This window comes from Rana temporaria, chromosome 3 (genome assembly GCF_905171775.1).
Source record: "Rana temporaria chromosome 3, aRanTem1.1, whole genome shotgun sequence".
Taxonomy (NCBI): domain Eukaryota; kingdom Metazoa; phylum Chordata; class Amphibia; order Anura; family Ranidae; genus Rana; species Rana temporaria.
In genome coordinates, this window is record NC_053491.1 from 429698390 (window position 1) to 429723128 (window position 24739).

General features: G+C 43.3%; 1 protein-coding gene across 4 annotated transcripts in view; it reads right to left on the reverse strand.

Annotated features, from left to right (window-relative positions):
- The window catches only part of ADGRL1 (adhesion G protein-coupled receptor L1), a 571376-nt gene that overhangs the window by 214717 nt on the left and 331920 nt on the right, over positions 1 to 24739 (reverse strand). For all 4 annotated transcript variants that reach the window (XM_040346327.1, XM_040346324.1, XM_040346325.1 and 1 more), the window contains exon 3: positions 367 to 580. In XM_040346327.1, the coding sequence (XP_040202261.1) occupies positions 367 to 580 (214 nt within the window). The remainder of the gene's footprint in view (positions 1 to 366; positions 581 to 24739) is intronic.

The window sequence follows — 24739 nt, forward strand, 5'->3', positions numbered from 1 at the left end:
GTGAACATTTCTCGACTTTAAACGGCAAGAAATACTTTTGAAAATGCAGATATACATGTAATAGTCCAGCATAATCACAGAATAAAACTCAAAGATCTTCAGATCGTCTCAACAGCATAATGACAGAACCCTGCAATTCCAGCACTCTCTCTATTTTATGGGACTTCAGAGTATTGCTTATTACTGCTCCTAAAACCACGGAATAGCTTACAAAATACAGACAGCTGCTACACTTATACTTCTATGGGAAATATTCAGAAAGGAAAGCTCCAAAATATAGCCATCGGTACAAATGTTACCTGACAACTTAGAAACATACATAATAGGAATGAAATTGTTTGGTGTGAAAGCAAGCCCATTACCCACCTCTGCGACATAATCTTGAAGGCGTCCGGCAGGTAGCACTGCACGTTCTCCATTTGGAAGGGGTCAGCGTCGCAAATCTTGTCGTCTGTCCTTCCATAGTTGGCATTTTCCACCATGATTACGTCACTTCCTGGGCACCTTAATTCGATCGGGTATCCTTCACATGCCAGCTCCCGACGCATCAACCCGAATGGAAGAGCCGCACGACTCAAGCCTGTAGGGGATAACAGAAGTCCAGTTACTCCACCATGACTCTTCAATTGGATAGACAATGAAGTGGTATAATAAGCATATAGGTATGATACACATTCTGTATGGTAATAGTCATCAAAGTATATCACAACTCAAGAACAAGAATTAGCATATGGCCTGGAAAGTATATCAAAACTCAAAAACAAGAATTAGCATATGTCCTGGACAGTATATCAAAACTCAAGAACCAGAATTAGCATGTGGCCTGGGTCTGAACGCTGCTAAGAGGAGGTAGGGTGACCACATTTCCAAACTACCATTCAGGGACACCCCCCTTCCCAAAAATGATCTTGTGCTGTAACGAATCACAGCACAGTGATTGGACACAAGAGGCAGGATTTATGATTTCTCCAATCACAAGCAGGGGGCGGAGATTGTGCTCCTCCAGGCAGGGCAAGTACTGTCAGTGAGTAAAGCAGTGATGTGGCGGCATTTTTTGGGGGCATCAGATTGGCCCGGGAGGGGGGTAGCTGTGTCAGTTTCATTCCGGGACACTGTATTGTCCTGGAATGAAGGTGCCCGTGACAGACCTGCAATATGCGGAACTGTCCCGGGCAATCCGGGACACGTGGTCACCCTAAGAGGAGGGCCAGCATGACTGGGTGAGCAGTAGAGGCCGGAGGGAGCAGGGAGTGGCTTCTCACTATAAAGAGAAGAGGCTGTGCCTTGTCGGGTTCAGTCGGGGCTTGTGCCTGTATTGGTGAGGTCTCTCCAACCCTCCCGCCCCTGGACATGTTGGTTGTTCTAGTGTCCTTTGGTTTTTATTTGTCATACTTTAGATTCCCATCGCACACATTCCTGGATGAGCTCTCAAATTAGGGTGCTGCAGCAACAACCAGCTGGAAACTGGTTCAAGTCACAATATAGATATTTGCCAGCACACCATGGAACAACGTTAATAGCTTCCAAACGGGCATGTGTCTGACGAAGGCATCCTGCGTGACTCCGAAACGTTGCACTCTCCTTGTGTTGTGATCATGCAATAAATCATTTGTTTGGATGCTATTCACGTTGTTCAATGGTGTGCTGGCAAATATCTACATTGTTTTTTATTTGTTCCCTTTTTGTTGATTTGTCTCACTTATTTGTTCTTTTGTGGGTGTTATTTGTTGTGTTTTTATTCTGATTCATTCTTTGGTGATCTTGGATTATAATATACATTTTATTCCCTTGTCATAGCAGTGTGTAGGTTGGGTGCAGCATGATGTGGAAGGAATAACACACTCAGTCCCAGTGCAATGAAAGAACTTGTATTGAAATAATGCAGAGACAGTTCACAATTAACCAGGCAGCCCCGCGATTCCAACAGCGTGTAGAGAACAGAATACAACCGAACTGTCAGCATCTGTACAGAGGGGAAGAATATGGCCTGGCCTTCTTGTGCCTAAACAGGTGTCCACAGAAGTTGCGAGCCCTAAGCTTTAGTTTCTCACCCGAACCTTTCCCTGCCGCTAGTTCTTTTCCTGCCAGGTGGGGTACCTGTCCATAGTCTACTAACTGGCAAATGCATGCCAAACCTGGGGGCCAGGGTCTTAAAAAAGCTTCTCCTGACCCAAGTTAGCTTCCAGAGTCACATGGGGTAGCAGCAAGCATTGGGATAGCTTGTTCAGTGACCCAGGAAACCATAGAGGAAGCCTGTTCCTCCTGACTTCCTCTCTAACTGAAGTGCTGCTGTGGGAGAGCACCACCTGCAGTGGAGAAAGTAGACTGCACCTGCCTACAAGTGGGCAGAGGTCTCTTGGTCTTTAAAGAGCGTTTTGTCTTAAGAATTTGAAGCATTATGGATTGGGCCCATCTTAGCTATGGGTATTTCTTCCCAACAGTTGGGTACGTTGATAATAATAACTTTACTGAGTTATATCTGGGAGTATGGAAGTGGTTAATTGTCCCCAATGCAGTGTGGTAGCAGCTGGGGGCCTTTTCACTGGCTGGCAGATACAGAAAGTTTTTGTTGGCTTTATAGGTGCCTTCACAGACCTTAGACCTGGTAGGATCTATTATTGTTTCTGTTTATGTATTGATTGTATGTTTTGCATTGATTGCATTATTCGCCAATGCTAGATTGAGTTTCATTTGGTGAGATAAAATAAAGGGTTGTTATGGCCACTTGAATTCAAAATTGTATTTTGCCTTGTCATTTTGGGACTGAGGAGGTGTTGTGTTTAGATTACCGGGGTTAGAGATAATTGAGCCTCTGTGCTCTGCGAGTCCCTCAGTCATGTAACATTCTGTGCACTGAACGGACATCTCAGTTTTATCAGCCTTCCTAGTTATCTTCTGTGGACTACAGAACACTCCTCCACAAAATTATGGGGATTTGGGGGGGGGGTTGTTGTGAAGTCCTAACATACTTCCTGTCCAAGGATTATAACACTACTATTTTATAGATACAGTGACAGGGAGTTGTCACCCCTAGAACAGAAGTGTGTTACTGCCAAGTTTACCAGGTGAAAATAATTGAAATAAGAAAACAAATGCAGCTAGCACTGGACTGTTAGGCCTCATTCACACTTCGCATAGCAGGAACTCGAGTTCCCATTCGCAAGTTAGTGTGGGTGATTTTCAGGCTATTCTGCGTGTCATGCATAGAGCAGCCCACTTACTTCAATGGGCTGCCCTATGCGTGCTTGTCGCCCAATAGAAGCTCCTGCTCCTTTTTGGGTGAAAAGCTTTACGTGATTTTTAAAGGCAAAGTTTGCCTTTAAAACAATTCTGTTGTGCGACGATCATAACAAAGTGGGGTTCCATTTAGAACGAATGGCACCCAAATGTATGTTGTGCCTTCTGCAGCAACAGTCATGTAAATTTGGAATTGTGTACTAAATTTCAGCGCCAAGTGGGAATGGGGCCTAAAGCTGCAAGATAAAGTTTTGTTGTTGGTAGATATGTTTTAAGCCTGTAACTGATAAAGCTGAGGGTCAGGTTTGTTAGCAGAGAGTGCTAACCCAAGACAGTGCTCCCATGTTACAAGCAAACTCTTCACAATACCAGAAAGTGTTGCTGTGTTACTGGAGACAGAAAGCTTTGCTACCTGCACCTTGGTAGATAAAGTCTATTACCAGAGATTGTGAGCTCTATATTACTTAAGAAAGTTTTACATGCTACTAGACATTGTAGGTATGACACCGAAAAGAGCTGACATGCCAATGGTGATTGAAAACATGTTACCAGAGAGTGCAGGAACCAACAAAATGTCTTGTGAGCTCTGGACTCTCGCAAGAAGTTGCATGTTAACATAGAAACTATTATGAGAGATAAACATTGCCAGGGGTAGTGTCATGTCTTCACAGGGCCGGTGCTACTACTAGGCAGCCGCCTAGGGTGCACTGCTGCCTAGGGCGTCCGGCCTCTGGTGTTCCTACTCTCTTCTCTCTGCACTGAGCAACTAAGTCTCAGCATCAGCAGGCAGCCCCTCCATTCACAACATAGTGTCAGAGGCACAGCGGCTGCGGAGGACTGTGTCTGTGTCCCGACTCCCGAATGAATGGAAGCAAACAAACATTCATTGATGGGCACTGGTAGGCTGCATCGATAGGCACTGGTAGGCTGCATTTGATGGGCGCTGGTAGGCAGCATTTGATGGACGCTGTTGAGGCTGCATTTGATGGGCGCTGGTGAGGCTGCATTACTTCTACTGAACACATATACAACAAAAAAAATAATAACCTAACCAAAAGATATAAGCTCTACCTATTCAATTTGTTTGGAATACATCTTTTTATGTCTTCAGTTTAGGCCTCCTTCCATCTTTTTAAAGCATATATTGTAATATTGAATTATAATATACATTTATAGTGCAGGCACTCTACAGGTATAGGAAGTGGATCGTTTTACCTTCAGGCAGTCTTGATGACTGTCATTGTTGGTGACAAGCTTTGCATGGCAATAAGGGAAGATGTGGGTGTTGTAATGATTGTGTCTTGTGAGATGGAGAATGTAACTGATCGGGCAGAGAAGCGGTTTGGTATAATGGTACGTTTTCAGTAAGAACTAGAAGCCCTGGAGATTAGAAAAGCAGATAGCCAATAAAAAGTCAGACAACATCTGGAATTACCCAATGCTTGACTATCTTGAAAACCAACTGGACATAAGTCTAAGTTGGTTTTGCTAGAGGGGCAGCCCAGAGGTCTTTTTGCACACATTTCTAATGCTATCTCCGTTTTTTGGCTAAAAACTCAACAAGGAGCTGAAGGCCAGTGACGTAGGCTAGAAGCAAGCACCCAGAGGTGTCTCTATATACATTCAGTTATCTTTATACTGCCTGGGAGTCATGAAATTCAGGGCGGTCCTATTAAAATAACGCCATATTCATGAACTGAAGTTGGACTCGGCCTTGTTCCTTCCTACCTCTTGTGTTTGGCACCGTTCTATAATGGTAAAAAGCTTCACTGAACAATAGTTGGGGGCGCATTCAGCTTCAAGAATTAAATTAAATATCTACATATTAGAGCTCATATATATTTACATACTAGAGTACTTTAAAGTATATTTAAACTAAATTTCTAAAATGTTGTAAAAGCATTCTGTATATATACATATATACACTGTAACAACTGCTGGAGCCACATACCATTAACACATGAATGGCTTCTGTAGACAGCACAGAGATAATTTCCTGTACAGTGGAACTTTGGATTGACATAATCCATTCCAGGAGAATGCTTGTAATCCAAAGCACTCACATTTCAAAGCGGGTTTCCCCATAGAAGTGAATGGAAACAAAGATAATTTGTTCCGCACTGACTTCTATTGCATGCAATACCGCTTGTGGCCAGAAGTGGGGGGTGTCAGAAAGACCCAGTAAGATTTGGAAATACTCGGAGACCATTCGCATGCAGTCTCAGACACTCAGTCTGTTACCTTGAATTAATAAGGCCCTGAAACTCTATGATTCTTTAAAAGGAGGGTGGGATTAGAAGAAAACATTCATACTCACCTAGGTGGATGCAGCATCGATCTGATGCTGTATCTGTCCCCCACCGCCTCTGAACACCAATAACTGAGTGGTCAAAGACCGCTGATCGTTCAATTCTCGATCTTCACTGAGTCAACGGCTCTATACTCTGCCCCTCCAGCGTTCACTGGAGTGCCGAGCTCTGGAGGGGGTGGGAATGACTCAAACCTTCAGAAGCACGTTGAGGGGCTGAGCCAGCTGCCAGTCAGGCATCCAGGTGGATCTGGTCGAGATCTCTCCAGAGCCTGGACCGGCTGAGTGACTTCACAAGGCTTTAGCCCACTGTCGGCTGAATATGGGTGTAACAACACTGGTGAACAGGAGTGTACCACAACTGCAGATAGCAAGGATTTCAATGCACTTCTCTATGTTATGTGAGATTTCAGTATTGGACCCCAGGCGTCACTCCAATCAGAACACAGGAGTTTGGGGGTTCTCTACATCATCTCTCTCTCTCACATAAAGGAATGTGTTGAGCTTCTAGGAGTGGACGTATTACAACATGCGTCCAACACCTAGCGTTTTAAAAGGTTACAATGCACGTGAAGATTCCAATGCACTTCAATATGGAAGTGATTATGAGTACCGGACCCCAGGCATCACTCCAATCAGTGAACAGGAGTTTGGGGGTTCTCTACATCCTATCACTTTAACCTAAGGAAATGCATTAGGCCACTAAGGGAACAGGTATAAAATACCTCAACCCTTAGCATAGAAAAGATAAGGAGAACATGTTCAGTAACTTAGGGCATGGGCCCATAAACAAGTAACAACGTATGTCAAGCACGTAGTAAATAATTGTAATAGCGACTAATAGTTGCGTAAGAGAGGCATAAATAGCTCAGCTAAGTTGAGAGTAAATGTTCCTTTAAGATGTTCCACAGCACACAGCCAGAGGCACAACAGTCAGTCCCAAGCAGTATGTTAATTTCTAGCAAGCCAGTTTACTACAGCAGTTGTTTAGAGCAATATATGTAGCAGGTCTTATTAAAGTACTACAAATGAAACAATTGCTACTTATCCTTTAGCAGGGCTTGAACTTAGCAGCAAGGGATTCCGTAGTGTAGGGTGTCAGCAAGGAAGATCTCTCTGGTTGTTCCCAGCTATGGCAGCCTGAACGTAGTGAAGGTGATGAGCATATTGATCCAGCCAGCCCTGATGTCCTGTGTGGCAGCGCTGGTACCAGAGTTGTAGCGTGGCCGATATGGCTGACAATAAAAGAATGCCGTGTATTATACACGCCGTTCTGTTTATAGTTGTAAGGCATGTGTGCCGAATGCAATGCTGATTGCATTTGGCACTTCCGCGTTCCAAGCTGGAACGCACGCGGCGCCGGGCGATGACGTCATCGTGCGGTCGCCGTATGCGTTCCAGCGTGGAACGCAATACGGCAAAGCGCTGTTTACAATACAGGGATACCATTTAGCACAAAGTGTATAGACTAAGGACATGGCCGCGAGATATGCTACACTTGTGTAGTTAAGACACAGACAGCTGTGGCCACTTCTGGTACTGCTGGCACATGACAGGGGTAATTTGATGGCCCTGGTCAGAGTTCCATGTTTTAAGGTTCTTGGCGGACATTTTGGAATGCAAACCCTGGGAAGACATCCATTTTACATGACTTTAGAGGTTTCCATAAAAGAAAGATAGATCCCTGCCGAGAGGCCTTCGCTGTTGCTGTGTTTTACACCTGTTGTTTACTAGAGTTTTCACATAGTTACTATGTGCAGTTGGTGTCTAATATGGAAATAACTTTGCCCCCAGCAGTCCCTATAATTTCCACAGATGTCTGTTTTCTCAGACGGCATATTGCAGGTGCTATATCAGAATTTTTATTACCATTAAATGTGCCCAGATGGCTCTTGGTGAAGTTCTTGTCTTGCTTATCTTTTTCTGGCAATTTGATTATTGGGAAAAAAAAGGCTTAATGAGGAAATTTTACATCAAGAAGTACTGTAGTGTTGCGCATTGAAAGAAATCAAATATTAGCTGATAGTTTCAGATTCTTTTCCCTGGCTACTGTATGTAACATGCACAATATGGGCAGGGTTGGGGTATTATGATGAACAATGCTGAGGAACTGTGGGCAGTATATGCAGAAGAGGAGAGCGAAGAGTATGTCGGTGGGCAGTATGTGAAGGAGAGGAGTGTGGAGAGTATGGTGGCAGGCAGTATGTGCAGAAGAGGAGTTTGAAGGGTATGTTGAGGGCAGTATGTGAAGGAGAGGAGTGTGGAGAGTATGGCGGTAGGCAGTATGTGCAGGAGGGGAGTTCAAAGGGTATGTTGGTGGGTAGTATGTGAAGGAGAGGAATGTGGAGGGTATGGCAGTGGGCAGTATGTGCAGAAGAGGAGGGCGAAGGGTATGACTGTGGGCAGTATGTGCAGGAGGGACGTTCGAGGGGTATGTTGGCGGGCAGTACGTAAAAAGAGAGGAGTGTGGAGGGTATGGCCGTGGGCAGTATGTGCAGGAGAGGAGTATGGAGGGACAATCTTAGTGGCAGGTACAAAGGTACAGAAGGTTTAAAGGGGCAGGCCAGCTATCTGCTCTGCTAGAGAGAGTTGAAAATGTTATATTAGAGCATTTCTGGATTTTGGGATTCTTAGATTGTTGAAAAGAATGTGCAAGGTGTGTGCAAGTACTGTGAAATATCTGCTCTTTACTCTTGAGCCATGTTTTGGATCAATTTTTTTAAACTTTACAATTTTTTTTTATCTTTGTGTGTAGCGTATGTGAAAAAAATAAAATAAAAAATAAAAAATAAATAAATATATATTTATAAATATATATATATGTAGCGCCTGTGTACTTTATAGTACTGGTGCTAGTTAAATTTAAGGGTAGATCAGAGTGTAGTTAAACTCCAATCCAGATTGTTAAATGCAAAACAGGGTCTCTGTCTCAGCTTGGCTGTGCTGTGGGCTTATTCTGTTGCACTGGGGTGTTCTTCCAGCCCCGGTGCTGCAGGTGGCAGCAGTGGAGTCAAGTTTTGGGGGCTCTTTCCCAGCAGCCAATCAGGAGGGTTTGTCCTTGCTGTGCATGCTGGGGAGGGGTATTTATGAGACAGACGCCATTTGGTCTGGGTCTTCTTCATCCAGTGTGGCACCCACCTTTAGGTTGGCCACACCACGGCGCCCCGGCGCTATGGCCTACCAGGCCGGGGCGTGCGTGCCACGCGGTGTTCCTGGTTCCGGGACCATGCTGGCCCGGAGCATCTGAACAGCGACGGGGACCCAGTGAGTGACTGGGTTCCCACTTCTGAAGATCCCAAGCGGTACTGCTGTACTGCTGTTTGGTGGGGAGTTGGTCTGAGGAGCGCCATTGAGAGGCTGGTGGTCCAAAAGGGCTTGGACGGACCACCGGGGATCAAGGTAGCCAGACACTGAGGGACTAACCACCTGTCAGTCGGTACCTGGGCGACAAGTTGAAGGAGATCCAGGCGTAACTCTTCTAAGGAGTTCACTAAGGAGGGTCTGTGGCAGAGACTTTATCCTACAATTGTCCAAGTGATACTCCGGCTGCCAGGTCAGTGAGAGAGGCCTGTCCGTGTGCGCTAAACCCACTCCGGCGGGAGTGGCGCAGAGAAGGGTTACGTTTGGGAGCAGGAATGTTTCCTATTATCACGCCTGAATCCGCTATTCTCCATTCTTCTTCTTTCCTCACCACTGTTTACTGTTTTTACCCGGCTGGGTAATAAAGAGCACTGTAAAGAGCACCTGTCATGGACATTCCTTTACTTCTACTACATGCAATACGCATCACTCACCCCTAGGAATTTCGGAGGAGCCATGAGGTAATACGCCGCCCAAAAATCCAGCAGCTCCTTCGGGGGTAGTGCTATATATATATTTTTTTTTTGTGACAAAGAAGAGCTCATTCACATGGGCAGAAAAAAACACTGTGCTTAAATGCATAATTTCTGCATGGATAAAAGTTTTTGCAGCATGCACGTCCAAAAGAAGCCAGCTTAACGGTCGGCTTCTGTTGGACAGACCGACTTACACATGGGCTGTTGTTTTTTGAACCAGCAAATGTCTCCCGATATTCGGCCCCTGTGTACCCAGCTTTAGTTTGGGTACAGGCTCAGTTTACCTTATTACCATACAAAGTAAAAGCTCAGCTTCTACATTTTTAACCCATTGTTGAGACAGACAGTGTTCAAATCTAGTTTACAAATGATAATGAGATCTGCCAACACAGTACAGGTAGGATTAATTATGTTAATCAATAACTCCCCAGCCCCTCCTATATATAAGTGAAAAGGTAAGCAGCAATTTTTAAATATTTTACACATAGCAAGCAATGCTATGTAAATAAGAACATGTTACAAATATAAAGCAGGTGTTATCATAATTTTGCTGCAAAAGGGGAAATATTTTTTTTTTTAAATGTTATACTGAAAAAAATATTTTTTAGTCCTGACTATAATAAAGAAAATATGTACAAAACAATATAAATCCCCTTCAATTTGATCTCCAGCAGATGCTTGTAACGCTACTGTACCTTTTAAAAAAAAAAATGTTTTGGTTATCTGTTTTATGGTACTATTTGTGGAGAAACAAATTCAATAAACATTTTTGCGAAAAAAAAATGTATTTTATTTTTTCACCTGCTGGCGCTGGGTATTCTCCATCAGCCTAATGCCCCGTACACAGGATCCGAATATCGTACGACAGATCGTACAACTTTTTTCACTTAAAAGTCGCAAGTAGAAATTAAATAGGTTATTAACTACTTGCCGACCAGCCGCCGCAGTTCTACGGCGGCAGGTCGGCTCCCCTGCGAGAGAGCCCGTACTATAACGTCGGCTCTCTAAGCGGCCACTAGACTCCCGTGCGCGTGCCCGGCGGTTGCTCGTTACAGAGCGAGGACCGGGAGCTGTGTGTGTAAACACACAGCTCGCGGTCCTGTCAGGGGAGAAATGCCTGACCGTCTGTTCATACAATGTATGAACAGCGATCAGTCATTTCCCCTAGTGAGGCCACCCTCCCCTACAGTTAGAACACACCCAGGGAACATACCTGACCCCTTCCCCGCCCCCTAGTGTTAACCCCTTCCCTGCCATGCATTTTTATAGCACTGATCGCTATAAAAATGCCAATGGTCCCAAAAATGTGTCAAAAGTGTCTGAAGTGTCCGCCATAATGTCGCAGTACCGAAAAAAAATTGCTGATCTCCGCCATTACTAGTAAAAAAAAAATATTAATAAAAATGCTATAAAACTACCCCCTATTTTGTAAACGCTATAACTTTTGCGCAAACCAATCAATAAACGTTTATTGTGATTTGTTTTTTACGAAAAATATGTAGAAGAATACGTATCGGCCTAAACTGAGGAAAAAAAATGTTTTTTTTTATATATTTTTGGGGGATATTTATTATAGTAAAAAGTAAAAAATATTATTTTTTTTCAAAATTGTTGCTCTATTTTTGTTTATAGCGCAAAAACTAAAAACCGCAGAGGTGATCAAATACCACCAAAAGAAAGCTCTATTTATGGGAAAAAAAGGACGCCAATTTTGTTTGGGAGCCACGTCGCACGACCGCGCAATTGTCAGTTAAAGCGACGCAGTGCCGAATTGCAAAAAGTGCTCTGGTCTTTGACCAGCAATATGGTCCGGGGGTTAAGTGGTTAAAGTCACAAAAATTCTCGTACGACAGAAAAAAAAATCGGAAGTCATGTCATGTGTTGGAATGTATTTGTATTGTATTCGTAACTAAACGAAAATCGTACGATCTGGTACCGTACAAGAAAAAATTTCGTGCATGTCCGATAAAAAAATATCAGATGAACTGTCATGATCGGCTCTCGAAAGCTCTGTACTAACGATTCGATTATCGTACGATTCTTCCTCGGACGACATTTTCTTACGATATTCGGATCGTGTGCACAGGCCATAAGACTGAATGGGGCTCACTCACCTCTGTGGCACACATGTGGGGGGTCTACACCAGAAAAAGCTGAAAGCAGTGATTTCTAGAATGAGTCACGTTCCTCCCAGCTCATGTAACAAATAAAAAATTCCAATCCATTGCCGTGCATCATCCCTATAGAAAATCACAGGTTATACAGACAGAGCTGTTGGCAAAGAGTTTCTGGTTGTCTGGGTAAGATTATATGATTATAGTTAGAATTTAGACATGACTTGGGTCAGACGACCCAGCCGCCCAGGGTAACAACTACACTTTGCAAAGTAAAAATTTCCTACAGTTTTTATCTTTTAGGAACCCAAAATTAACACATTAGCTCTCTCCTGTGTGTAATTACAGGTTTCTCCTCGAATACCAGTACTGTGTCAAAGGGTTCTCAGCCTTTATAATGGTCAGTTCTCTAAAATGCCCTTGCGTGACTTACAAACGCGTAGATCTAATCTAACCTTCAGAGAGTTAATTGCTACAGTGGAACGTAGAGGTGGCCCTGTGGAACACTATATCCTTCATTAGGCAGGGGTGAGAGAGATGTTTTTTCCGTATAGGTAAGAAACTGATTGACCTATAAACCTGTATGATCTGAAATTTCATAGTTACAGAACATTGCTCATTCCTAACTGCCCCGTAACCAGAGCTCCTGTGTCCTAGTTTCCAAGAACTGTTTTTTTTTTTTTGTCATTGAAATTCATTAACTAAGAATACTTCACACACCGCACAGTTTGGATTCCTAGGGGCCCTGCATTGAATTTTTTAGTGTAACAGGGCAATCAAGCCGAGCAATCAAACATATTTTCCATGTTTGACATTCAAAACAAGGCACCAAGCTGCTTTAAAGGGGATAGGCACCAACTAATATTACATTAAGTAAATGTTTTCTGTAGAAAATTGAATCCTTTAGCTATTGTACATACCACTGAGATGATCTATAGTAGAGACTGGGAAAACAAGAAACAAAATTGAGGAATTTCCCCATAATGGCCAGTCAGGTATTATCGCTAATTATAGATGATCTATGGTAGAGACTGGGAAAACAAGAAACAAAATTGAGGAATTTCCCCATAATGGCCAGTCAGGTAGTATCGCTAATTATGGATGATCTATGGTAGAGACTGGGAAAACAAGAAACAAAATTGAGAAATTTCCCCATAATGGCCAGTCAGGCATTATCTCTAATTATGGATGATCTATGGTAGAGACTGGGAAAACAAGAAACAAAATTGAGGAATTTCCCCATATTGGCCAGTCAGGCCCTATTTCTAATTATAGTTGATCTATGGTAAAGATTGGAAATCCAAAAAAAAAATTGAGGAATTTCCCCATAATGGCCAGTCAGGTATTATCGCTAATTATAGATGATCTATGGTAAAGATTGGAAATCCAAGAAACAAAATTGAGGAATTTCCCCATAATGGCCAGTCAGGTATTATCGCTAATTATAGATGATCTATGGTAGGGACTGGGAAAACAAGAAACAAAATTGAGGAATTTCCCCATAATGGCCAGTCAGGTATTATCGCTAATTATGGATGATCTATGGTAGAGACCGGAAAATCAAGAAACAAAATTAAAAAATTTCCCCATAATGGCCAGTCAGGCATTATCTCAAATTATGGATGATCTATGGTAGAGACTGGGAAAACAAGAAACAAAATTGAGGAATTTCCCCATATTGGCCAGTCTGGCCCTATCTCTAATTATAGTTGATCTATGGTAAAGATTGGAAATCCAAGACATTTTTTTATGAATTTCCCCATAATGGCCAGTCAGGCCTTATCGCTAATTATGGATGATCTATGGTAGAGACCAAGATTTTTTTTTTAGGAATTTCCCCATAATGACCAGTCAGTACTTATCATAATTTGACCCTTCCTGACTAATGACACCACAAAGAAACTTATTCACTCCTTGATAATTTCCCACCTTGACTACTGCAACTCTCTCCTTAATGGCCTACCCTTACGTAGGCTATCCCCCCTTCAGTCTATTATGAATTATGCTGCTAGAATAATACACCTTACTAACGGATCAGTTACTGCTGCTCCTCTCTTTCAATCCCTTCACTGGCTTCTCCTACTCCACCGTGTAAAATTCAAAATGCTAACCACAACATACAAGGCCATTCACAACATCGCCCCAATCTACATCACAAACCTCATCTGCAGATATTACCCAAATCGTCCCTTCCGCTCCTCCCAGGACCTCATTTTCTCTAGTTCCCTTGTTACCTCCCCCCATGCTGGCCTTCAGGACTTCTCCAGAGCCTCTCCCATCCTCTGGAACTCCCTTCCCCCGGTATGTCTGATCAGCCCCTAACCTCTCCACCTTTAGGAGATCCCTGAAAACTAATTTCTTCAGGAAAGCCTATCCCAAACCCACCTAAGAACTGTCCCTGAGCCACCCCCATCAAATCATTCTCTGCAGCTATTGCCTTTTGTACCACCACCCCTTCCCTTTAGAATGTAAGCTCTACGAGCAGGGCCCTCCTGTACCTTCTGTATTTAACTGTACTGAAATTGTGCTGTCCCCCCTCTACATTGTAAAGCGCTGCGTAAACTGTTGGCGCTATATAAATCATGTATAATAATCTCTAATTATAGCTGATCTATGGTAACGATTGGAAATCCAGGGAACAAAATTGAGGAATTTCCCCATAATGACCACTCAGGCCTTAACTCTAAATATAGATGATCAATGGTAAAGATTAGGAAACAAAGAACCAAAATTGAACAATTTCGCCATAGTAACCAGTCAAGCCTCATCTCTACTTATGGCAAAATCTGTGCAAGTTCAATCATCTTTCAATAACTTTTAATAGGAAAAAAACAACCAAGTAGATAAAAGCAACTCACCACCAACACCAGCACCACTGGAGCCTAAAGGCACACAACCACAACTCTCTAACTTTTTTTTTGTTGGGGCTCAAAACAGGAATAAAAGCTGTCTTAACCACTTGCTTACTGGGCACATATACCCCCCTCCTGCCCAGGTGAAATTTCAGCTTCTGGCACTGCGTCGCTTTAACTAACAATTGTGCGGTCGTGTGACGTGGCTCCCAAACAAAATTGACGTCCTTTTTTCCCCACAAATAGAGCTTTCTTTTGGTGGTATTTGAACGCCTGTGCGGTTTTTATTTTTTGCGCTATAAACGAAAAAGAGCGACAATTTTGAAAAAAATACAATATTTTTTACTTGTTGCTATAATAAATCTCCCAATTTAAAAAAAAAAAAAACATTTTTTTTTTCCTCAGTTTAGGCCGATACGTATTCTTCTACATATTTTTAGTAAAAAAAAAAAAAATCGCAATAAGCGACTGGTTTGCGCAAAAGTTATAGCGCCTACAAAATAGGGGACAGATTTATTATTTTTTATTATTTATTTTTTTTACTAGAAATGGCGGCGATCTGCGATTTTTATTGGGACTGCGACGTTATGGCAGACACATCGGACACTTTAAAAAAAATGTTGGCGCCATTCACATTTATACTGCGATCAGTGCTATAAATATGCACTAATTACAGTATAAATGTGACTGGCATTGAAGGGGTTAAATGTATTCCCTGCATTGTGTTCTAACTGTAGGTGGAGGGGGGGTGACTTGGGGGGGGGGGGGTGACCGATCTATGTCCCTATGTACAAGGGACACAGATCGGTTTCCTCTCTAGAGACAGCACCGCTGTCTCTGTGTAAAACGGCAATGAGAGATGATCTCATATGTTTACATATGAGATCATCTCTCATTGGCCGCACAGATCGCATCGCAAACGGCCACTCTGATTGGCCGTTCGCGGCGATCTGTAATTGGCTGTGTCCAAGGGACACGGCCAACACAGAGTTTCCCCGCTGAGCGCTCTGGGGCGCGCGCGGGGAACGCGCAAAGGGGCGGACGTCAATTGATTTTGGGATCCGCGCTGTAGCCGTCATTTGACTATAGCGCGAATCCCAAGCGGTTAATTAGCACTACTGAAGTTGCTCCAACTTTAGAAAAGATTTCTGTACTACTTCAAGGTGACTTCTATACAACTTGTGCCCATGGACATTATTGGAAGTCGTCTCCAAGTTAGATCCTCAACTATATTGATGTGATTTGGATAGAATGGCTAGAAGTCCATGAAACGCATTGAGCTCATTTTTGATGCATCCATTCCATATTAATGATTTTACATTGTTTTACTGTTGTACCAACCTTGGTAAAATGTCAATGCCTACCCCATCTGGGGGATTTTTATGTACTATATTCATTCTCTGTGTCATGTTGGTTATAATTTTACTATATGTATATTGATATTTCATATGCTCATATGCTATCATGCATGTTATATTGGTTGATTTATGCTATTATTTGGTCCAATAAATATACAAATATTAACACATACTGTATATATATATGGATTTATTTGGCACCTCATCTAAACTCCCACTCCCCCCCCCCCCCCCCCCCGCCTATTTTTGCATCAAAGCATTCAGGTCAGGTACCTAAATATTACGTAGGTGTGAAATTGTCGTTCCTTCGCACTCAACAATATTGTAACTTTTAGATGTGTTAATTTTTAATGAATGAATATTGTTTTCTAATGAATTTTCTCTCTGCTGTGAATGATCTGTTTTCTGCTTTCCTCATGAACACCTCCTAGAATTTTACAATAAACTCAGACATGTTAGTTAAAGCCCAACTCCACTTTATCTCACACCCTCCCAATGCAAACTGCAGGTGGTTGTTGCAACATATGTTATCCAGCCTGAATCAAGTGTTGTCATCACCAGGAAAACCACCCTGAGAAATGCCATGCAGCCGCCACTGTAGTGCGTGCAGTCAGGAAGTGACTTCAAAAAGGCTGTCGGAGATCAGCAGCACTAGCAGGCAACAGAGGATGAAAAAAGGTGAAAGCACAGTGCTTTGGTAAACTAAATGTCTTCGGTTAGACTTTATAACCAAAAACCCAGGGTCAGCTAATAGCCTCCCATGGCTTTCAATATCATTTCTACGCAAATATATCTCTCCATTCCTCAGCTCACTCCATCAGTCTCCTCACGCATCACTAACTTACTAACAGACATATCTGTCTGGATGTCACACCACTTCCTCAAACTCAATCTATCCAAAACCAAGCTCATAATATTACCTCCGTCCGTCATGTGGCTCTTCCCCCGACTTCTCTGTCAAGAGCAATGGCACAACTATCAACTCATCCCCACATGCCAGGGTGATAGGTGTTATCATGGCTTTTTTTTTTCAGAAAATAGGTGCAGGAACTCCATCACGACCCTCCCAAAACCCCCTTACACACACACACACCCTCCAAACCTCATCACATAGTGGGTTAATAGTGTGGTTAAATTTCACTAACAGTGGAAGGGTCTTAAAGTGCATTACATACAGAGTGTAGAGTTCGGAGGTGCACTACAAAGAGAGTTCAGCCTTCTTCCACAGCGGCTTACCTCTGCATCCCCCATCCACAGCCCACTTTCACCCATCTTCAGCTCCGACCTTTCCATGCAACCCCCCCTTTCCTTAAAAGCTCCACCATCGTCCACATATCTTACTTTTGTTGCTGTATTAAGCTGAAGCACCCAGCCGGCTCTGGTACCTCCACTGTAGGTGACTTCTGTGTTTACAAGTGATAGTGGTAGGCAGAGAGCCTGAGCCAAAGGTGGTGGAACTGAGTTCCACCAAGTTCCAGCTGAAAAAAAGCCCTGGGTGTTATCCTGGACTCCAAACTCTCCTTTTGGCCCCTGTAACAGGCGCTCCTTGCAGCCTCTCTTTCCTAGTGCGTTCCACACTGGAAGGCATTACGCCGAGCGCGCGATGATGTCATCGCCCGGCGCTGCGTACGTTCCACTGTGGAATGCGGAAGTGCACCGCAACATACGGCGCTTCTTTTTAAATCAGTGCTAATGCACTGCACCTGGCCCTATCCTTTAAACAGAGCGGTGTGCTGACTGCACACCGTTCTATTATTGTCAGCCGTAGCTCGGCCATGCTACAACCTATGGTGCCATCGATTCCCATGCTTAACTTTGAACAGCCTGCAACTCCTGCACCTATGCGACTCCATTTGTTGCAACAGACTGTCGTTGCCGGGGACAACCTTTGAGACCTTCCTTGCTGACATCCCTACACTGCGGAATCCCTTGTTGCTACACAGAAGCCCTGCAAACGGATAAGTAGCAATTGTGTCACTTGTAGTTCTTTAGAAACATCTGAGCATACTTTCCACCTAAAACAATTGCTGATATTTATTATGGCTTGTGCTATTAACATACTACTTGGGATAGACTGTTGTGCTTATGACTGCTTGCTAAGGAATATCTTAAAGCAGGGGTCTCCAAACTGCGGCCCGAGGGCCAGATGTGGCCCTTTGCTAGCCTTTATGCGGCCCTTGGGGCACAATTCCTTCCAATGATCTGAAGGACAGAAAATTTTCTGTGCCAACTACTATATGTCTGCTGTGTAAGGCCTCGTACACACGATCAGTCCATCCGATGAGAACGGTCCGAAGGACCGTTGTCATTGGTTAACCGATGAAGCTGACTGATGGTCCGTCGTGCATACACACCATGAGTTAAAAAAACGATCGTGTCAGAACGCGGTGACGTAAAACACAACAACGTGCTGAAAAAAACGAAGTTTAATGCTTCCAAGCATGCGTCGACTTGATTCTGAGCATGCTCAGGTTTTTAACCAATGCTTTTGCATACTAACGATCGGTTTTGACCTATTGGTTAGGCGTCCATTGGTTAAATTTTAAAGTAAGTTCTAAAATTTTTGACCGAAGGTTAAAGAACCTATGGGGCCTACACACGATCGGTTTGGACTGATGAAAACGGTCCTTCAGACCATTCTCCTCTGGCAATCCTATCGTGTGTACGCGCCCTAAGATCACCTAATGACATGCTGTGCCTGACTGCTACTCTCATGATATTGAGTACAATTTGGTGATGTCACTACTGTGCTGCTCACTGTCCTCCTTGCTGGAGGGGAAGATGTACACGAGGAGCTACAGTGCAAGATTCCGCCAACATGGGGTATGACTTCCACAGTACAGGTCGTCTTCAACATTTTTTCTCTGCACTAATCTTAAAGTTAAACCCGCAAAAGCAGGCAAATATTGTGCTCCTGTTACTTTTTAATTATTTTTCCAACAAGGAACTGCAGCACAGCCTTTGGTATGTGTCTATTGTCCTTGAAATGCTAAAAAAGTTATAACTGTGTATTAAATAAAAACCTGAGAATATTGGGTGTAGAGATCAGAGAGATAGATATTAATACTATGAGGATTATATTTTTATTAACTAGAATATTTGATTACTCATAAATTATATTTTAGTTTGGAATAATTGTGGAGGTGGCCACCTAGAGCAATGTTTCTTCTCTTCTAACTGCAGCCCTGCAGTGGTTTGTATTTGTATGGCCAATATTGTAGACATGCATAATAGTAATACATAACTTGGTTTGCCTTGTGTTTGCTGGATATTATTACTAGCTTACTGACAGCTTTTACATGTTGCCTGTTATTACTCCCTAAATGAGAAGTATAGCCAAAGCTTTTTTGGCTATACTTCTCCAGGGCATCACAGGAGGGCAGTTCGGTCTGCACTCCTGTGACCCCTTTTCAGCCGACAGTGGCTTACATCCGCTGTCGGCTGACATCCCAGAGGCAGTCCATGCTCTGAAAAGATCCTGATCATATGATCGGGATCAGCTCAGAAGCTTGGACTGGAAGCTTGCTCAGTCTTTCAGCAAGCCGCTGATATAGCCTGAGCCCCCACAGCTCAAAATTACAGTGAGCACTTGAGGGGCAGAGCAGAGAGCTGGTGACTGAGAGTCAACAGCTCTCTGCTCACTGAACACTGAGAACGGAGTGATCAGTGGTCTTTGATCGCTCGGTTCTCAGTCTTAGAGCTAGTGGGGGACAAATGCAGCATTGGAGCGATGCTGCATCTACCTAGATGAGTATTTAATTTTTTTTGTTAACCTATACTTCTCTTTTAAAGGGGTTCTATCGTCACAGCATACACTTTCATTTTATAAAATCAACATTGTAATAACAATACAAACAATAGTTATATTTGACAATTCAATCTAATATAAGCTTACTCCTTGTGATGTTGTGAGTTCTGCCTGTCAGCTGGCTTACTCTTTTCGTAACTTCCTGGATTGCTGGCATGCTTTGCAGCTTCCCCTCTGTTGTTTGCTTCCAGCAGGGCCGATCCTAGGCAGGGTGCACAGGGTGCATTGCACCCAGGCGCCTGCAGAGGTGGGGGCGCCAAACATCTAACAGAAGCCCTCTCTGTGTCCATCACAAAGGCCCCCGTCCAGGTCCCAATAAAGTACCCTGCTTCTCTTCCTGTATTTTGTTTATTGTTAGGAGATCATGGGAGGATCCCAGGGTAATAAAGACTTCGTGGGGGAGCATCTCTGTGGTTGAGTTATTGCCATAGAAACATTTGTAAAAGGGAGCAGTTAGTAAAATGACGACGCCCATGTGGGGGGGCGCCAGAAATATTTCTGCACCCAGCACCTGTGACCCTAGGATCGGCCCTGGCTTCCAGTTTCTAAGGACTACATATCCCATGGTACCTTGCTGCCTGCAAGCAGTGATTCCTGTACTGACTCCGCCTCCTGAAACTCCACCTCTCAGCACCCCTTTAGTGCTGAGGGCAGGCTCTGTGAAATGCGTGACACAGCAGTGCCTACTCACAGGGAATAGTGACTACGTGCCACAGAATTCCAGGTAGTAAACATGGGTATCTTCACATATTATGTTTACAGACTTCCAGATCATTTTGATTAAGAGATGTAGACAGTACAATGTGGAAATTAACATAAATACATTTTAAAGAGTGATCATCACCCTGCCCATACTGGGTAAATAGTCACTGTGCAAAGGCAACACCCCTCTCCCATTTATACTCAGATTGACAACACTTCTTGCCACTCCCTTCTCTGTTGCAGCTAGCACTAAAATCCTCAGTGTTGGGTGCTAAGGGAGCAGTGACATCACTCCTTGGTCATGTGATAGTGCTTGGGCCTAGAAGCTGTCCGCTAGATCATAAGAAGAAGTCACATGTCCCTCCATACCCAGAAGAAGCGGGTACTTTTCAGAATCAAATGCATTAAAGGATTGTTGGAGAACGCTGGCAAGGTGCATATCAGTGGATCCCGGAATAGACAAAGTGACAGCATTTCTTTTCAATTGCTTTCTCCTTTGTCCATATAGGGCAAAGCCTAATAGCAATGTATATCCTCCTAAATAGAAGCCTAAATTTGCTACTCCTTTGCTCCTTTGCCACTTCATTCAGTCGATGGGGCTGAAGTGAAAGACCTCATCAATGCCATTACAGGTAAGGATGCAACTCCAGCATCCCAATGTGACAGCATTGGTGCTTTGTGATTGGCTCAGTGCTATCACATAGGAGAGGGGAAGGTGTTCATACTCTGTGTAAGCTCCACTCAATTTGGATTTTACACAAGGCTTGCTTTCCTTGATTGTGGCACAGCACTAGAGTGAGGAAAGTTGAGTATATGCTTCTGGGAGTTAAAGTGTTTGTTACTCCAACATTTCATATTCCTGCTATGTGCCTGCTGTCCTATGTACTTGTATGAATAAGTATCCTGTTCTATTTCTATTGCTTTCTTTGTGTGGAATCCCTGGTGTTCCTACCAGGCCCTCTGCTTTACTATTAAACACTGACCTACCTAAACAGGGGAGCACACCGTGATCAGTTCTCTAGCTGTGCTGAGATTTCAGCCTGCTCTCCTCCAATGATCAGACTTGTTCTGACATGCCTCCCCTGCACAGTCTTTCACTCGGTGTGCTGCTGCTTCTCCTCCCCCAGCTCTTATGCAGCTGAGAACAGAGGGAATGTGATCACTTATAAAAAAGGGGAAAAAAGGAATTTATAATGTTTTTTACATCTACTCACAAATGTTTTGCTTTTCATTTCTAATTTAAACTGAATGGTTTGTTTTATTTGTTTTACAAGGTGAAGGTTTACAATCACTTTAACTGGCCCTTTTACAATGCTTTGCATTGACAAAATAGATGGTTAACTCCAATAACAAATTCCAGCTTACACTATGATCACATGACACAAAAACTGCCCAATTGCTATTCACATATCGCTATTTGAGCATAGAGATGTGCAGATTTCGGTAAAATTAATTTGACAGCCAAGTTGCTGATTTTGTTGTCAGCTTTTTTTCTGCCTGTTTTTTCTTTCATGTTAAAAATAAAATAATGACGGTAATGAGGGGCTATTTTTTTTGGCACAAAAACAGTTCCAGGATAGTCAAAATCAGCAAAACAACACTCAGGAGCTATTTAATTTTGCTTTACTCCAATGCATGTGGCCAAAATGGCAGAATTCCTGTAAAATCCCAGCTATTATTTTTCCTCTGAATTTGAGGTAAAAGAAAATTTTCACTTTTACTCATCCTTATTTTTTTTTGTATAATCTTTATTTAACAGTTTCAACATCACAGATAGTAAATAACAAAATAAAAAAGTATACAAATATAAAGCAAGGCAAAAACAGAGGGAAAGTTGTCATCTTCGTAGTTCAAGAGAATAGTAACAAAAAGCGTTGAGCCGTATCAGCATTATAAAACTCATGAAGGTTCCCCTGGGCCTGGGCAATCGGCCCGTATGGACACAGCCCTTCCTCCCTCAGGAAGAAGGTAGGGGGACTCTACAAAATGCGAGCACTATCTTAACTGACATTAGACTCTAAAACAGGGGTGTCAAACTCAATTTCATCGAGGGCCTCAACAGCATTATGATTTCCCTCAAAAGGGCCGGTTGTATGTTTAAGATTAGATTTCCAGCGCATCCCCTCCCCTTACATTAGATGTTAAGAGCAAACTCACCATTAGAAGTTGAGTCCCCACTCTCCCTTACATCACAGTGCGCCCCCCTTTCCTTAAGCTGCTGCTGGGAAGAAGATGGATGCATTGCTTAAAAGCAGAATGTAAGGGTCTTGAGGAGGGCGAGGGCCACATAAAATGGCCTGGAGGGCCGGATTCGGCCCTCGGGCCTTGTGTTTGACACCTGTGCTCTAAAACAATCAAAATGCTGATGACCAAAAGAGTTGTAGAAAGAGACCTTGTTCACACATCCTAAACTTGATGTCCACAAACTTGATGTTCACACCCGGTTCAATAGTCGATCAATAACAACAAGCGACAGGTTGTCTCATGAGGAATTTTGTTTTGCCAAGACTTGCTTAAAATTGGGGTCAGCCAGGGCCAACAAGGCAGTTTCCAAACTGGATGAAACTGAGGATAGCCCAGAAATATGGGGCCAGATTCACATACCTTTGCGGCGGCGTAACGTATGTCCTTTACGTTACTCCGCCGCAAGTTTTCAGCGTAAGTGCTTGATTCACAAAGGACCTGCCTGTAAACTTGCGGCGGCGTAGCGTAAAGCCGTCCGGCGCAAGCCCGCCTAATTCAAATGGGGCGGGTACCTTCGTGGATCGCCGTAAACAGCTAATTAGCATACCCGATGCGGAAAACAACGCAAACTCCACCCAGCGGGCGCCGAAGTATTGCATCCTAAGATCCGAAGGCGTACAAAGCCGTACGCCTGTCGGATCTTAGCCAAATGCCGTCGTATCTTAGTTTGAGAATTCCAAATAAAGATACGACGCAGCAAATTTGAAAGTACGCCGGAGTATCAGCAGATACTCCGGCGTACTTTTTCTGTAAATCTGGACCCTGGTCTCTCCAGGATGCCCAGGTAGAGTCAAACCTTTTTCGAGTGTCCCTGCAAGTGACGAGCCACTACTCAGCCTCTATGATCTCCCCCACCTCTCTAATCCACTCCATTTCCACTCATCCTTATTTGATTTAAGCTGTAAGGAAACTAAAGACACATAATTTATTAACCACCACCTCCGCCACCACCTCCCTCCTAAAAGCACTCACAATATAGCAGACTATGCTAAAGAGAGGGGTTTGGTAACAAGGATTTTCCCACCATTGAGCTTCAGAGGACCAAGGCAGAGCACACAGAAAACTACGATTGTGTCCCTTTCCCTTGGTCCATCAACATCAAAGATTAGATGACATGACCGTTGAGAACACCTCTGGAGGGTATTATGCTTTGGGCCAACTATTCAGCATTCTGTCTCGGTTAATTCTCTTTTTACATCACCCCTATGCCCAATATGTTTTCTTGTATTCTGAGTGTTGGTAAGGAGGATAAAAATCTCCTTAGAGCAGGGGCACTAACAGCGAAGGTCCTTATTCATATACTCCGGTGTCGATGACTATTGTATGCTTCATATTGTCCCTTTTTTTCTCAGCTATCCGATGATGTGACTAAAATCTGGGTGTGGACTGGTATTTTTATAGAAAGCCATTAAAAGTTATCATATCTATTTAAGAACAAAATACTTTTGATTATCTACTGACTAGGGCTGCTCAAAGCACCATTTAGACAATCTGTTTCTTACTTATTTAACATCTGCAACTCCCAGGGGGAAATCAGCTCTCATTAATCATTTATTACAAGAAGCTCCTTAACCCCTTCCTGTAAAATTCATTTCTGGTAAGTGCACTTAAAGGGAACCTGTGGGAGCAGAAAAAGTAGAGCTTCCATTTCTGATGTATTTGTAAAGGTGCAGACTCTGGGTCACCAAAGTGAAGCCTCGTACACATGCACGGTGTACACGGCAAGAACCAGCAAGAAAACTGCTGGCAGAGCTTGCTTACCGAGTATACAGTGCGTGTACGAGGCTTTCAGGTTTCTTGTCAGGAAAACTGCCTAAAATCTCGACAAGAAAAATAGAGAACCTGCTCTCTATTTTCTCGTTGTGATTCTCGGCAGTGTTTTCCTGCCGAGAATCCCGAGAGTGTGTATACTTACCTGTCGCCGTGGAAACCCGTGCATGCTCAAAATGACTTTGAAGCATGCGAGGTAGCTTCCTAGGCATAGGTAGGGTGCAGCAAGATGGCGGCGATGGCATCGAATGGCATCGAATGTGACGAGCGCATGCTCGTCGTACGCGATGACGTCACTGCATTTTTTCCATTCAAAAGAACCGCGGTTTCTTTTGAATTGCGTGTCTGTAGACTCGGGCGGGACGAGATTCTGGCCCATGTGTACAGGGCTTGAATCTCCAGTTAATAAAAGGAAACCTTTTCTCTACATACTCTACCTTCCTGTAGATAATTAGTATTTTTTTAAATATAAATAAAAGCTCCAACTAATTAAGTAAAACCAAAATCAGA